The sequence below is a fragment of the Panulirus ornatus genome, chromosome 57, assembly GCF_036320965.1.
Source record: "Panulirus ornatus isolate Po-2019 chromosome 57, ASM3632096v1, whole genome shotgun sequence".
Classification (NCBI taxonomy): domain Eukaryota; kingdom Metazoa; phylum Arthropoda; class Malacostraca; order Decapoda; family Palinuridae; genus Panulirus; species Panulirus ornatus.
This window is the reverse complement of record NC_092280.1, coordinates 18,689,013-18,701,691: the sequence shown is the minus strand read 5'-3', so window position 1 is coordinate 18,701,691 and position 12,679 is coordinate 18,689,013. Positions and strand designations below refer to the sequence as shown.

Here is a 12,679-nt window from a genome sequence, read left to right as displayed (position 1 = left end):
GGGAGGAGAGATTCAAGAAATATATCCCATGGACACAATGAGGTCACTCAGGCATCGTCAACAACAGAGCCAGAGGCAGTATACATTTAAGGTACCGTCATTCTCACACTCACCATCATTCTCGTCTCTCATTTTTGCCTCATGGACTCATTTTCATTCACGTTGCAGCCACCGTCCTTCATCTTCGTTATCTACCCACTAATTAACGCTCCTCTTTAACAAAGTCTCTCAGTCCCTTACTCACCATGAATGTGGTTAGAAATACTTAAAAGAACGATATCATTCCCAAGGTATGCACAAAGAGGGTCTGGAAGGGTCTGCTGGGAGGGTCTATTGGGAGGGTCTGGAAGGGTCTGCTGGGAGGACCTGGAACGGTCTGCTGGGAGGGTCTGCAAGGGTCTGCTGGGAGGGCCTGGAAAGGTCTGCTGGAAGGGCCTGGAAGGGTCTGCTGGAAGGGCCTGGAAGGGTCTGCTGGAAGGGCCTGGAAGGGTTTGCTGGGAGGGCCTGGAAGGGTCTGCTGGGAGGGCCTAGAAGGGTTTGCCGGGAGGGCCTGGAAGGGTCTGCTGGGAGGGCCTGGAAGGGTTTGCCGGGAGGGCCTGGAAGGATTTGCTGGGAGGGCCTGGAAGGGTCTGCTGGGAGGGTCTGGAAGGGTCTGCTGGGAAGGCCTGAAAGGGTCTGCTGGGATAGCCTGGAAGGGTCTGCTGGAGGGCCTGGAAGGGTCTGCTGGGAGGGCCTGGAAGGGTTTGCCGGGAGGGCCTGGAAGGGTCTGCTGGGAGGGCCTGGAAGGGTTTGCCGGGAGGGCCTGGAAGGGTTTGCCGGAAGGGCCTGGAAGGGTCTGCTGGGAGGGTCTGGAAGGGTCTGCTGGGAGGGTCTGCTGGGAGGGTCTGGAAGGGTCTGCTGGGAAGGCCTGGAAGGGTCTGCTGGGAGGTCATGGAAGATTATCCCTTGTACCCATCAGAATTTCCCCCCTCCTCTTCTTATCTAAGAACTATTTCCCTCTTGCCCATCACATCTTCCCCTTTTGCCTATCAGTTGTTTTCCTTTTGCCTATCAGATCTTCCCTTCTTGCCCATCAGGTTTCCCTCCCTCCCATCTTGTTAAACAGATCCCTCCACTTTCATCAAATTCTGCCCTCCCGATTTCTCAATATCTACTCAGATTTCTGCACTCCTACTGCCTCTTGCACCTCCTCCTCCTCCTATCATCCTACCAGTCCAGAAAAAGCATCATTCGCCTGAGCTTCGTCGTGGTCGCCAGTCACCCCTAATGCACCACCAGGAGGGGTGAGGCCGCCGCCACCCCCTCTGGTCTGCTCACCTCTGAGGTCACGTCGATGGTGATGGTCTGGGAGTCCTTCTGCATCATGGTGGAGCCTATGACGGTCACCTCCACGGCTCCCTTCCGGGTGAAGACGATGGGGATGTGCACGTCCCGTGACTCTCCAGGCTCCAGCTGCCGTGAGGGACGGGATCATGTTACCTTCACACTGACCGACGCAAATGCGTATGTTGTGTTCATGGGACGCTGTCCCCTGTAGAGACTGGTTTACTGTCTATGACCTGAAGTATGGCGGTGAACACGGCAGTACGACCCTTGAGAACGACTGTACGACTCCTGGGCAGTGATCTTGGACAGATGTCCTCAATGGTTAGGTCAGAGGTTAGGCCATAAATTCGATGTGTCATATACGTGCTCATGGGGTCGTACCCTCGTACTCAGGGGGTCGTACCTTCGTGATCAAGTACATCATTAGAAGTCCATGGGGAAAAGAAACACAAGAAGTTCCCAAGTGCACTTTCGTGTAATAATCACATCATCAGGGGAGATACAAGGAAAAAACATAACATGTTTACCAGATGGCGTCCTAGCTACGTCTCTTCTTTGTATATCAACTGACTGTTATATTTCTTTCTTGTGCCTCCCCTGATGATGTGATTATTACATGAAAGTGCACTTGGGAACTTATTGTGCTTCATTTCCCCGTGGACCCATAGGAATATATATATATATATATATATATATATATATATATATATATATATATATATATATATATATATATATATATATATTTGTGTGTGTGTGTGTGTAAAATTAAATAGATTAAAACGGTTTATGGTTAGCTCTACAAATTCCTAAACATCTTGCCACAACCTGGCTAATCCTCGTATCAAAAGTGAGAATACACACACCACTCATATCCTGTCTAAAATACCCGCTCCTCTCTTCCTCACTCCTATCGCTACCAGTGAATCACTGACCCAGACAATATGTTGGTGGTCGCCGGCGGCCGTCCTGGGCTTGTAGGAGGTGATGAAGCCATCCTCCTCCACCAGGACGGAGCGGTAGTCGTCCGACTTGGGCAGGGTGATCAGCACGCCCACCTTACTCCCGTGGAAGTTGAAGACGCCGGCCCGCAGCCCCACCTGCTCCCACTGCCGCGCCACGGCCGGGCCCTCCAGCGTCAGCATGAACGGTCCGGCAGAGTCGAACTGTGGCCAAGGACAAGACAATCTATCACGGGAAGGTACACAACCCGATAGTCATATAAATATAATCTATGTGTCTATAACTACCCCTGGAACCACCATCTCTGCGGGTGGGTCTTCGTGTTAATCATGACCTCTTCCATGGGCTCCTGCGGCCCAGGGATGCGCTATAATCAGCAGCAGGGACAGCATGGACTCCTTTGAAGTGAGGAGGTCCTTCGCGAGACTATACCCTTGGTTGACGATGATGTAGTCTTGCAGAAAGTGACTTTTCACTCACAGAATAACCACAAGCAAGTGGAGTCGGTAATATACACACAAACACACACACACAAATTATACATATATATATATATATATATATATATATATATATATATATATATATTTTTTTCAAACTATTCGCCATTTCCCGCGTTAGCGAGGTAGCGTTAAGAACAGAGAACTGGGCCTTTGAGGGAATATCCTCACCTGGCCCCTTCTCTGTTCCTTCTTTTGAAAAAAAAAAAAAAAAAAAAAAAGAGAGGGGAGGATTTCCAGCCCCCCGCTATATATATATATATATATATATATATATATATATATATATATATATATATATATATATATATATTTTATCCCTGGGGATAGGGGAGAAAGAATACTTCCCATGTATTCCCTGCGTGTCGTAGAAGGCGACTAAAAGGGGAGGGAGCGTGGGGCTGGAAATATATATATAATCATCTGACTCCATCATCACAAGGTCATAACATGAGGGAAAAGTCACCTTTGGCGAAGTTGTATCATCGTGACAGAACGTCTTGCTACACAGGACTTCATCGTTTCCCTGCTACTGGAAGTAGAGCAACCTTGGAATGTGAGGAGCCTCTGGCAAGAGGCCCTGGGGCAATTATACATGAGTAGATAGATACACACACACACACACACACACACACACACACACACACACACACACACACGCGCGCATACACCAAGAAAAAAATATATACAAGAGAAAAACCAGACGTATCTTCTACTCATGAGAGAGAGAGAGAGAGAGAGAGAGAGAGAGAGAGAGAGAGAGAGAGAGAGAGAGAGAGAGAGTCATGAGGGAAGTCGAGGCCTGTGTTGGCCCACGACCTGACCACCGTTCTCACTCACCGCGAGGCAAGTGGAGTGTGCATGTGGAACGTGGCTCCCGTGGACCGTAGGCTTCCTTCACCTCCTTCCCAGTACTGGTCCTGCGGCTGGGTCGACCTCCACAGTGTGTGTGTGTGTGTGTGTGTGTGTGTGTGTTGGTTACGACGTCGTCCTCATACGTGGTGTCAGTGGCAGGGAGTGTGCCAGACTACACCCTGTACCACCAGGACCCATAGTATACCCTCGATCTGTGTTACCCGTGGCTGGCAAATCAGTTGGGTTACATTCTTTGTCTCTCGAGTTTCAGTCCCTACACCCCACGTAGCCCTCTAATTAATTTCAGACATTTCTTGTACTTCAGTCGTCTGTGCAGTTCCCTGAGACATAAGTCTATTATTCTTTAATATCATTAGGTTTATCAGAAGCTTCTGAAGGTCGGAGGCTCCAGCCACAATAATAAGCTCTCATTCAAACCAGGTTTTGATTGAGAAAGAAAAGAGATGTCGAGGGGAAACAGTGAGAGGCTGAAAAATGAATAGTTTGACATGACCAAGAAGCTCATGGCAGAGGCAGGCAGGCGAGGAGCAAAACCCAAGTAATACCTGCATAATAGGAGGAAGAGAACCCACAGTGCGGCACAGGGGAAGTGTGTCTAGTTTTGTGGCTGCTTGTGAAGCTGATGCCAGAGACCGACTTGAGACTCGCGTACGTGGCAAGACCTCGAGTTACCCTGCGATGTGAGAGCAGCGCTCCATCCGGGGATACATCAGTCTTCTGTATGATAAGAGTCAACTGTTCACAAGCGAAGAACTCACGGCTTCTGAGCAAGAAACGATCTTTCGTGGTAGACCTTGTTCGTGTAGGGAGGGGGAGATTGTAAGACACTTTGGTGGCGTTATGTGGTGATGCAATCACACAGTCATTCAGAAAGACAGATACGAAGAAATTGGCTTTCTGACTCGGAAAAGTAACTGTGTTGCGTCTTCCCTCGTAGTAAAAAAGAGATTACATGAGTTGTGACGAGACACGACGTATGTAGATCATGCAGGGGGAACACTGACGGATCTGAGAGATGTGGGAGGAGCGAGAGATGAGTCGTCAGCGTTGAAGAACAATGGTAGAAAAGGAAGGAAATGTGTAGGAAACGCGACAGAACCATTTACTAAGACCTATTCACGTCTTGTGACTAGCTCATTTGCTGTCAACTCTTCCCTACCACGTCGCTCGCTGTCATTCATCACTAACTAACTTCCTCCTCTACACCCACAACTGCCCTGCCCCTCACCTGGATCTTCTCCTGCAGGAGGCCCAGCCCGGTCTCCTTGCCCACGGCGAACATGGACACCACCCACGTCTGGGGCCTCTTGGGGATGGCGAACACCTGGATCTCCCGGCCCACCCCGCGGATGTCCTGCCAGGCCCAGTCGCCGTCCTCAGGGTCGTAGAAGCGATGCATGCGGCTCAAGCGGTTGAGGCGGTAGTCCCAGAGAGGGTCGATTTTCAGCGGACCTGTAGAGAAGCGAGGGGACATGTAGTTGGTACGAGTTCTGTAAACATGTGCCAAAGGGCGAAATGAGGAGCCCTGGTCTACTAAGAGCGATTATTTCAACGATTTACAGCACAAGTGTGTGAATAACGTCAATGAACTGGAGAGGTGGAGAGAGCAGTAAGGAATGGGAGGTGTGTGGGGGGGAACGTACATCCAGCCTCGTCGGAGTTGTCTGGGCACTGGAAGGCGCCGTCGCAACGCTCCCTGTGGGTGTAGCAGCCGCCCGTCAGGCACTTGAACATTAGCTCCCCACACTCCGCCGAGTCTGGTGGAAACAGAGGAGGTGTCAACGTCTTCAACAGAACAGTGGACAGTTTGGACATAAGATGGTGGACAGTCCGTACAACTGTACCGTCCTCCCACTGGCCTGGGTGAGTGTACCATACTGTACCTTCCTCCCACTGGTCTGGGTGAGTGTGTATCATACTGTACCTTCCTCACACTGGTCTGAGTGTGAGTGTGTACCATACTGTACCTTCCTCCCAATGGTCTGGGTGTGAGTGTGTACCATACTGTACCTTCCTCCCACTGGTCTGGGTGTGAGTGTGTACCATACTGTACCTTCCTCCCACTGGTCTGGGTGTGAGTGTACCATACTGTACCTTCCTCCCACTGGTCTGGGTGTGAGTGTACCATACTGTACCTTCCTCCCACTGGTCTGGGTGAGTGTACCATACTGTACCTTCCTCCCACTTCTCTGGGTGTGAGTGCACCTTCTACCAGACTGCATGCCTGTAACACATGTGCCTGTAACTCTTACTTACCAACACTCACGTCAATACATAAAATTGATTAATATCATTAAGTTTAAACCTGACAGATAAGAAAATTAATATTCTGCCTCTGTCATATAATGTAGTTTCTGTCATCGTATGCGTATGTACAGAGCCATCACTTCTGTGATCTAGACTAAGGTTAAGTTAGTACAACCTATGTGGACGGTTTGGCCTTCGTGTCGTAATCACAAGCTGTGAGGTTATGCTGTAAATATTACATGACTTCTGTAATCTCACAGTGCCACAGGACTGTATTTTCACCATCTACATAAAGATCTGACAAGTAAAACATACAAAAAGTATAAAACACATTTACCAACCACACACTTTGCTAAATATGTATATATTGGGGTTGTAGTCTCTATGAGCTCTGCCTGGGTCAATCGTAAGTCCCTTTACGCTAACAGAAAATGGTTTGAACTGTATCTCTTTATCCCTGGGATAAATTACGGTTTTGAACAATAATTCTTGTGAACAAACTGATAACATTTCTAACACAACGTCTGGCGGACATAACTTGAAGAAGGGGTAAGTATAAGGATAGGGATAGAAAACGGCAGTTGGGTATCCTTCTTGTGATATACATATGTGTGTGTGTGTGTGTGTGTGTGTGTGTGACGATCAGTAGTAGGAGGAGGAGGAGGAGGGAGTCACCTGTGGCGTGGTGTGGGTGATAGAAGAGGTCAGCGTCCGTCAGTATGACCAGGTCACTGAAGTTGAAGGTGGAGGGGGCGTCCGGCCCGGCCATGGCTGTCGCGAAGAAGGACACCTGGGCGCCCGAGCCGTCCCGAGACCTGAGGACACACGGCGCTCACTGGCGGTGGGGATGTGGCTGTGTGACGACGTATGCGCATCATATCCGGGTATTTATAGCGAGATTGTTATATATACACACACACGTTATGGTTGTACCGAGGACGTACCTGGTGGAGGCGCGGCGGAGGTGGGGTACCGAGGCGTTGGCTCGTCCCTCGAACAAGGTGTCGTTCCTCTCCAGGTCCATCATCTCGTGCAGCACCCTGGCGGCGTCCAGCTCGTGGCCGGCGTCCATGCGGTGCGTCTCCTCCCACATGGAGGAGACGGCGAAGATGGCCCCAGCTTCTCCCAGCATCTTCATCTCCACCGAGCCGCCAGAGTGGTCCTTGTGTTCGTTCCAACGGATCCCCACCTGCAGGAGGGTGACTCGTGATCTTCCCTCACTCGAACTGAAGCCAATCTGATCCTTACCTGCCGTCTATACCTCACCCTCATCTCCTGTCTACCTGGGGTCTCGTCGCTTACTGTCTACCTGGTGCCAACCTGAGCCCCCATCTGTTGTTCACCAGATCCCTGCCTGGTGCCAAGTAGACTCCCTACCTGTTGCAAAACTGGGTCCCATCTGATCCCCCCCTCCTCCAGCCCCTGTTGCAAATCTGGTCCCTTCACCTGTTGCAAAGGTGACCCCCACTTGTCTGTCAACCTGTTACCCTAACACTCCTCTCCTTCGATTCCACATTCGCATCAACCCTCTGTGGTTCTGTATCCTCGATCTGACAATCCCTTCCCTTCACCCTGTCTACCTCGTCGGGGCCACTAACGCATCGCTCACCTCGTGTCGTCCCAGCGGGCTCACGGGAACGGCCAGGGCGTGGGCGACGATCTGCCCGTCGTAGGTCGCGACCCACACCACGATGTGGGCCACTGGCGCCATCTCGGTGGAGGCCGGGAGGGAGAAGGTGGTGATGGTGGGGATGCTGGGGTCCGTGACAGGCTCCCTCCCGTTGTAGATGACCACACCCTGGGACAGCACCTGCCGCGAGAGAACACCAGGTGTGAGACGCCTGCCACCTGGTGTACACGGCATGTTGAGGGGACGTTACGCAAGTGGTTAAGGAACGTCAGGTACAAATGTATACTCTGTCATCACAGCTGGTTAGCGGGTGTTTACACACCTACAGGTACAACACATCTACAGTGAGAGAGAGAGAGAGAGACGATACGAACAATGGCTATACTCACCTATTTCCACCTCTCGAGTATCCTGTCATGATCCTTGAGCACGGCAGTACGACCCTTGGGTAGGATGGCGCCTGAGCTCAGGTCCATCGCACCCAGGGATCCTACTGTCGTCCTCAAGGGCCGGTCAAAGAATGTCGGCCCTCTGCCTCCACCTGGGGATGACTAGCTGTCTGACTCCGGGTACGAGTGAGGGAAGTTCTTCACTCTTACGGCTCTATGGTAGGGTCATGGCATGAGGCTGTGAGGGAGCGAGCGAGCGAGGGAGGGAGGGAGGGGAAAGGATGATACAATGTGGTCCATACCACCATAATGATGAGGTGGTGGTGGATCTCCACCCGCTGTACTCACCACATAGTTGAAGTGTTCGATGTAGAAGTTGTTCCTCACGTGGAGGGTGATGAACTCTCCAGGTGTGGGGTCCGTGGTCGAGGTGTCGATCTGGAGGTGGCGGTCCCTGGGCGAGTGGTGAGGTACCCCCACCAGCGTGGCTGAGGCCGACAGCTCACTGCTCGTCACCAGGCTGCGGAGACACAGCACAACCGTCACTCATAGTGCGTTGGTAAGTGGTAGTGGTGGTGGTAGTGACTGGTAGTGATGGTGAAGGGTGATGGTGGTGGTAGTGACTGGCAGTGATGGAGATGGGTGATGGTGGTGGTAGTGACTGGTAGTGATGGTGAAGGGTGATGGTGGTGGTAGTGACTGGTAGTGTTGGTGAAGGGTGATGGTGGTGGTAGTGACTGGTAGTGATGGAGATGGGTGATGGTGGTGGTAGTGACTGGTAGTGATGGTGAAGGGTGATGGTGGTGGTAGTGACTGGTAGTGTTGGTGAAGGGTGATGGTGGTGGTAGTGACTGGTAGTGATGGTGAAGGGTGATGGTGGTGGTAGTGACTGGTAGTGTTGGTGAAGGGTGATGATGGTGGTAGTGACTGGTAGTGTTGGTGAAGGGTGATGATGGTGGTAGTGACTGGTAGTGTTGGTGAAGGGTGATGGTGGTGGTAGTGACTGGTAGTGATGGAGATGGGTGATGGTGGTGGTAGTGACTGGTAGTGATGGTGAAGGGTGATGATGGTGGTAGTGACTGGTAGTGTTGGTGAAGGGTGATGGTGGTGGTAGTGACTGGTAGTGATGGTGAAGGGTGATGGTGGTGGTAGTGACTGGTAGTGTTGGTGAAGGGTGATGATAGTGGTAGTGACTGGTAGTGTTGGTGAAGGGTGATGATGGTGGTAGTGACTGGTAGTGTTGGTGAAGGGTGATGATGGTGGTAGTGACTGGTAGTGTTGGTGAAGGGTGATGATGGTGGTAGTGACTGGTAGTGTTGGTGAAGGGTGATGATGGTGGTAGTGACTGGTAGTGTTGGTGAAGGGTGATGATGGTGGTAGTGACTGGTAGTGTTGGTGAAGGGTGATGATGGTGGTAGTGACTGGTAGTGATGGTGAAGGGTGATGATGGTGGTAGTGACTGGTAGTGTTGGTGGCGAATGGTCGAGAATGAGAGCGCCAGGTTATAGGAGGTCATCCTCATGACTGTGGTTCATGTAATGATGGTCAGTGTTGCACTGCTCTCAGCTGATCCAGACACGTAGGGACTGCCATTCACTCGTGCCACACTGGGTCCACTCCCGCACACCGCTAGACGATTCCCGATGCTACTCACGTGTCCATGAGTCATATATATATATATATATATATATATATATATATATATATATATATATATATATATATATATATATATATATACTTATCTTTTTATTTTGCCTTGTCGCTGTCTCCCGCGTTAGCGAGGTAGCGCAAGGAAACAGACGAAAGAATGGCCCAACCCACCTACATACACATGCATATACATACATGTCCACACACGCCAATATACATACCTATACATCTCAACGTATACATATATAATACACACACAGACATATACATATATACACATGTACATAATTCATACTGTTTGCTTTTATTCATTCCCATCGCCACCCCGCCACACATGAAATAAAAAACCCCTCCCCCCTCATGTGTGCGAGGTATATATATATATATATATATATATATATATATATATATATATATATATATATATATATATACACCAGCTGTAACAGCGACATAGATCCACTCATTCCTCAGAGGTCATCATCATGAGTCACTCCAGATCTTCCACACGCTCATCATCACAGCGTAGTTCCTCCCAGTCCACGACATGCAAGTGCTGCTATGGTTTACCTGGCGTCCACTTTGAGCCCCATGGCTTCGTCAGGCAGGTCGAAGACGGCCTTCGCCACGCCCCCCTGCTCCAGTAACGTCAGCCCCATCACCGATATTTCCTCCACCTGCGGGAGGAAGAAAGGCCTTTACTCACAGACTCAGGAGGTAGAGAGAGAGAGAGAGAGAGAGAGAGAGAGAGAGAGAGAGAGAGAGAGAGAGAGCACAGGTGGTCAAGAAGCACTGAGCGCTGGCGTGCACAGTCGCCACCTCCCTGCACAAACTGAACACGACGGGGCGCTGACGGAGGTGATTCAGCCAAAGTCTGACCCTAAGGTACGTCAGCTCCACGTCTGACAAACTGACAGTAGAATAGTGTGCACGTCAGGAGGACCTCGTCAGTCAGTCAGTCAGTCTGACACTGGAGTCCTGCAGGTCAGGGTGGACCCCGTCAGTCAGTCAGTGAGACACTGGGGTCCTGCACGTCAGGAGGACCCCGTCAGTCAAACATTGGGGTCCTGCACGTCTGGAAGACCCCGTCAGTCAGTCAGTCAGTCACACACTGGAGTCCTGCAAGTCAGGAGGACCCCGTCAATCAAACAATGGGGTCCTGCACGTCTGGAGGACCCCGTCAGTCAGTCAAACACTGGAGTCCTGCAGTACGGAGGAAGACCGCTGGTGAGGCCACTCACCTGTGTAGATCCCCCGGAGGACCTCATGACCAGGGAGAGCCTGGCGTGCTCCAGCTCCTCGTCCTCGAGCGGGTGGTCGTCCTCGTACGACACGAACGCCTGCGTCGGGGGTAAACACACGCGTCAGGACGTGACGACAACCGTTATCAGGCAAATATTTTGACAAGGAAGAGGAGGAGGAGGATAATGACGAGACACACACACAAACGTATCTATGTATAGATACTGTCCACGAGTATCTATGATAAATATACATACCAAATGGCGTCCTAGCTACGTTTCTTCGTTGTACATCAAATGACTATTATATTTCTCTTTTGTGTCTCCCATGATGATGTGATTATTACATGAAAGTGCACTTGGGAACTTATCGTGTTTCATTTCCCAGGAGACTCATAGGAATATATATATATATATATATATATATATATATATATATATATATATATATATATATATATATATATATTGTAAGGCATGTGTACGTGTAGGAAAAGAGGAAAGTGATTGGTTCTCAGTGAATGTAGGTTTGCGGCAGGGGTGTGTGATGTTTCCATGGTTGTTTGATTTGTTTATGGATGGGGTTGTTAGGGAGGTGAATGCAAGAGTTTTGGAAAGAGGGGCAAGTATGAAGTCTGTTGGGGATGAGAGAGCTTGGGAAGTGAGTCAGTTGTTGTTCGCTGATGATACAGCGCTGGTAGCTGATTCATGTGAGAAACTGCAGAAGCTGGTGACTGAGTTTGGTAAAGTGTGTGAAAGAAGAAAGTTAAGAGTAAATGTGAATAAGAGCAAGGTAATTAGGTACAGTAGGGTTGAGGGTCAAGTCAATTGGGAGGTAAGTTTGAATGGAGCAAAACTGGAGGAAGTAAAGTGTTTTAGATATCTGGGAGTGGATCTGGCAGCGGATGGAACCATGGAAGCGGAAGTGGATCATAGGGTGGGGAAGGGGGGCGAAAATCCTGGGAGCCTTGAAGAATGTGTAGAAGTCGAGAACATTATCTCGGAAAGCAAAAATGGGTATGTTTGAAGGAATAGTGGTTCCAACAATGTTGTATGGTTGCGAGGCGTGGGCTATGGATAGAGTTGTGCGCAGGAGGATGGATGTGCTGGAAATGAGATGTTTGAGGACAATGTGTGGTGTGAGGTGGTTTGATCGAGTAAGTAACGTAAGGGTAAGAGAGATGTGTGGAAATAAAAAGAGCGTGGTTGAGAGAGTAGAAGAGGGTGTTTTGAAATGGTTTGAGCACATGGAGAGAATGAGTGAGAAAAGATTGACCAAGAGGATATATGTGTCGGAGGTGGAGGGAACGAGGAGAAGTGGGAGACCAAATTGGAGGTGGAAAGATGGAGTGAAAAAGATTTTGTGTGATCGGGGCCTGAACATGCAGGAGGGTGAAAGGAGGGCAAGGAATAGAGTGAATTGGATCGATGTGGTATACCGGGGTTGACGTGCTGTCAGTGGATTGAATCAAGGCATGTGAAGCGTCTGGGGTAAACCATGGAAAGCTGTGTAGGTATGTATATTTGCGTGTGTGGGCGTATGTATATACATGTGTATGGGGGTGGGTTGGGCCATTTCTTTCGTCTGTTTCCTTTGCGCTACCTCGCAAACGCGGGAGACAGCGGCAAAAAAAAAAAAAAATATATATATATATATATATATATATATATATATATATATATATATATATATATATATATATATATAGTGTGTGTGTGTGTGTGTGTGTCCACCATTCAGGGAGCAGAAGGTATTCCTGGTCACATTTTCCTCGCCAAACAAGGATGGTGAGAGTTCGCATGTCAGCCTCCCTCATCTGGCTACACACAGGTAGACGTTCCCGCAACTCTCTC

At 49.7% G+C, this 12,679-nt stretch overlaps 1 protein-coding gene across 1 annotated transcript in view; it reads right to left on the bottom strand.

The window, feature by feature from the left end:
* LOC139766187 (CD109 antigen-like) overlaps window positions 1-12,679 on the bottom strand; it is a 128,777-nt gene that overhangs the window by 62,638 nt on the left and 53,460 nt on the right. Inside the window, exons 8-17 of the mRNA XM_071694458.1 lie at window positions 10,826-10,924; window positions 10,155-10,261; window positions 8,280-8,451; window positions 7,522-7,722; window positions 6,857-7,101; window positions 6,588-6,727; window positions 5,309-5,422; window positions 4,894-5,117; window positions 2,262-2,492; window positions 1,318-1,452 (exon numbers count right to left, since the gene is read on the bottom strand). Of these exons, the coding sequence (XP_071550559.1) occupies window positions 1,318-1,452; window positions 2,262-2,492; window positions 4,894-5,117; window positions 5,309-5,422; window positions 6,588-6,727; window positions 6,857-7,101; window positions 7,522-7,722; window positions 8,280-8,451; window positions 10,155-10,261; window positions 10,826-10,924 (1,668 nt within the window). The remainder of the gene's footprint in view (window positions 1-1,317; window positions 1,453-2,261; window positions 2,493-4,893; window positions 5,118-5,308; window positions 5,423-6,587; window positions 6,728-6,856; window positions 7,102-7,521; window positions 7,723-8,279; window positions 8,452-10,154; window positions 10,262-10,825; window positions 10,925-12,679) is intronic.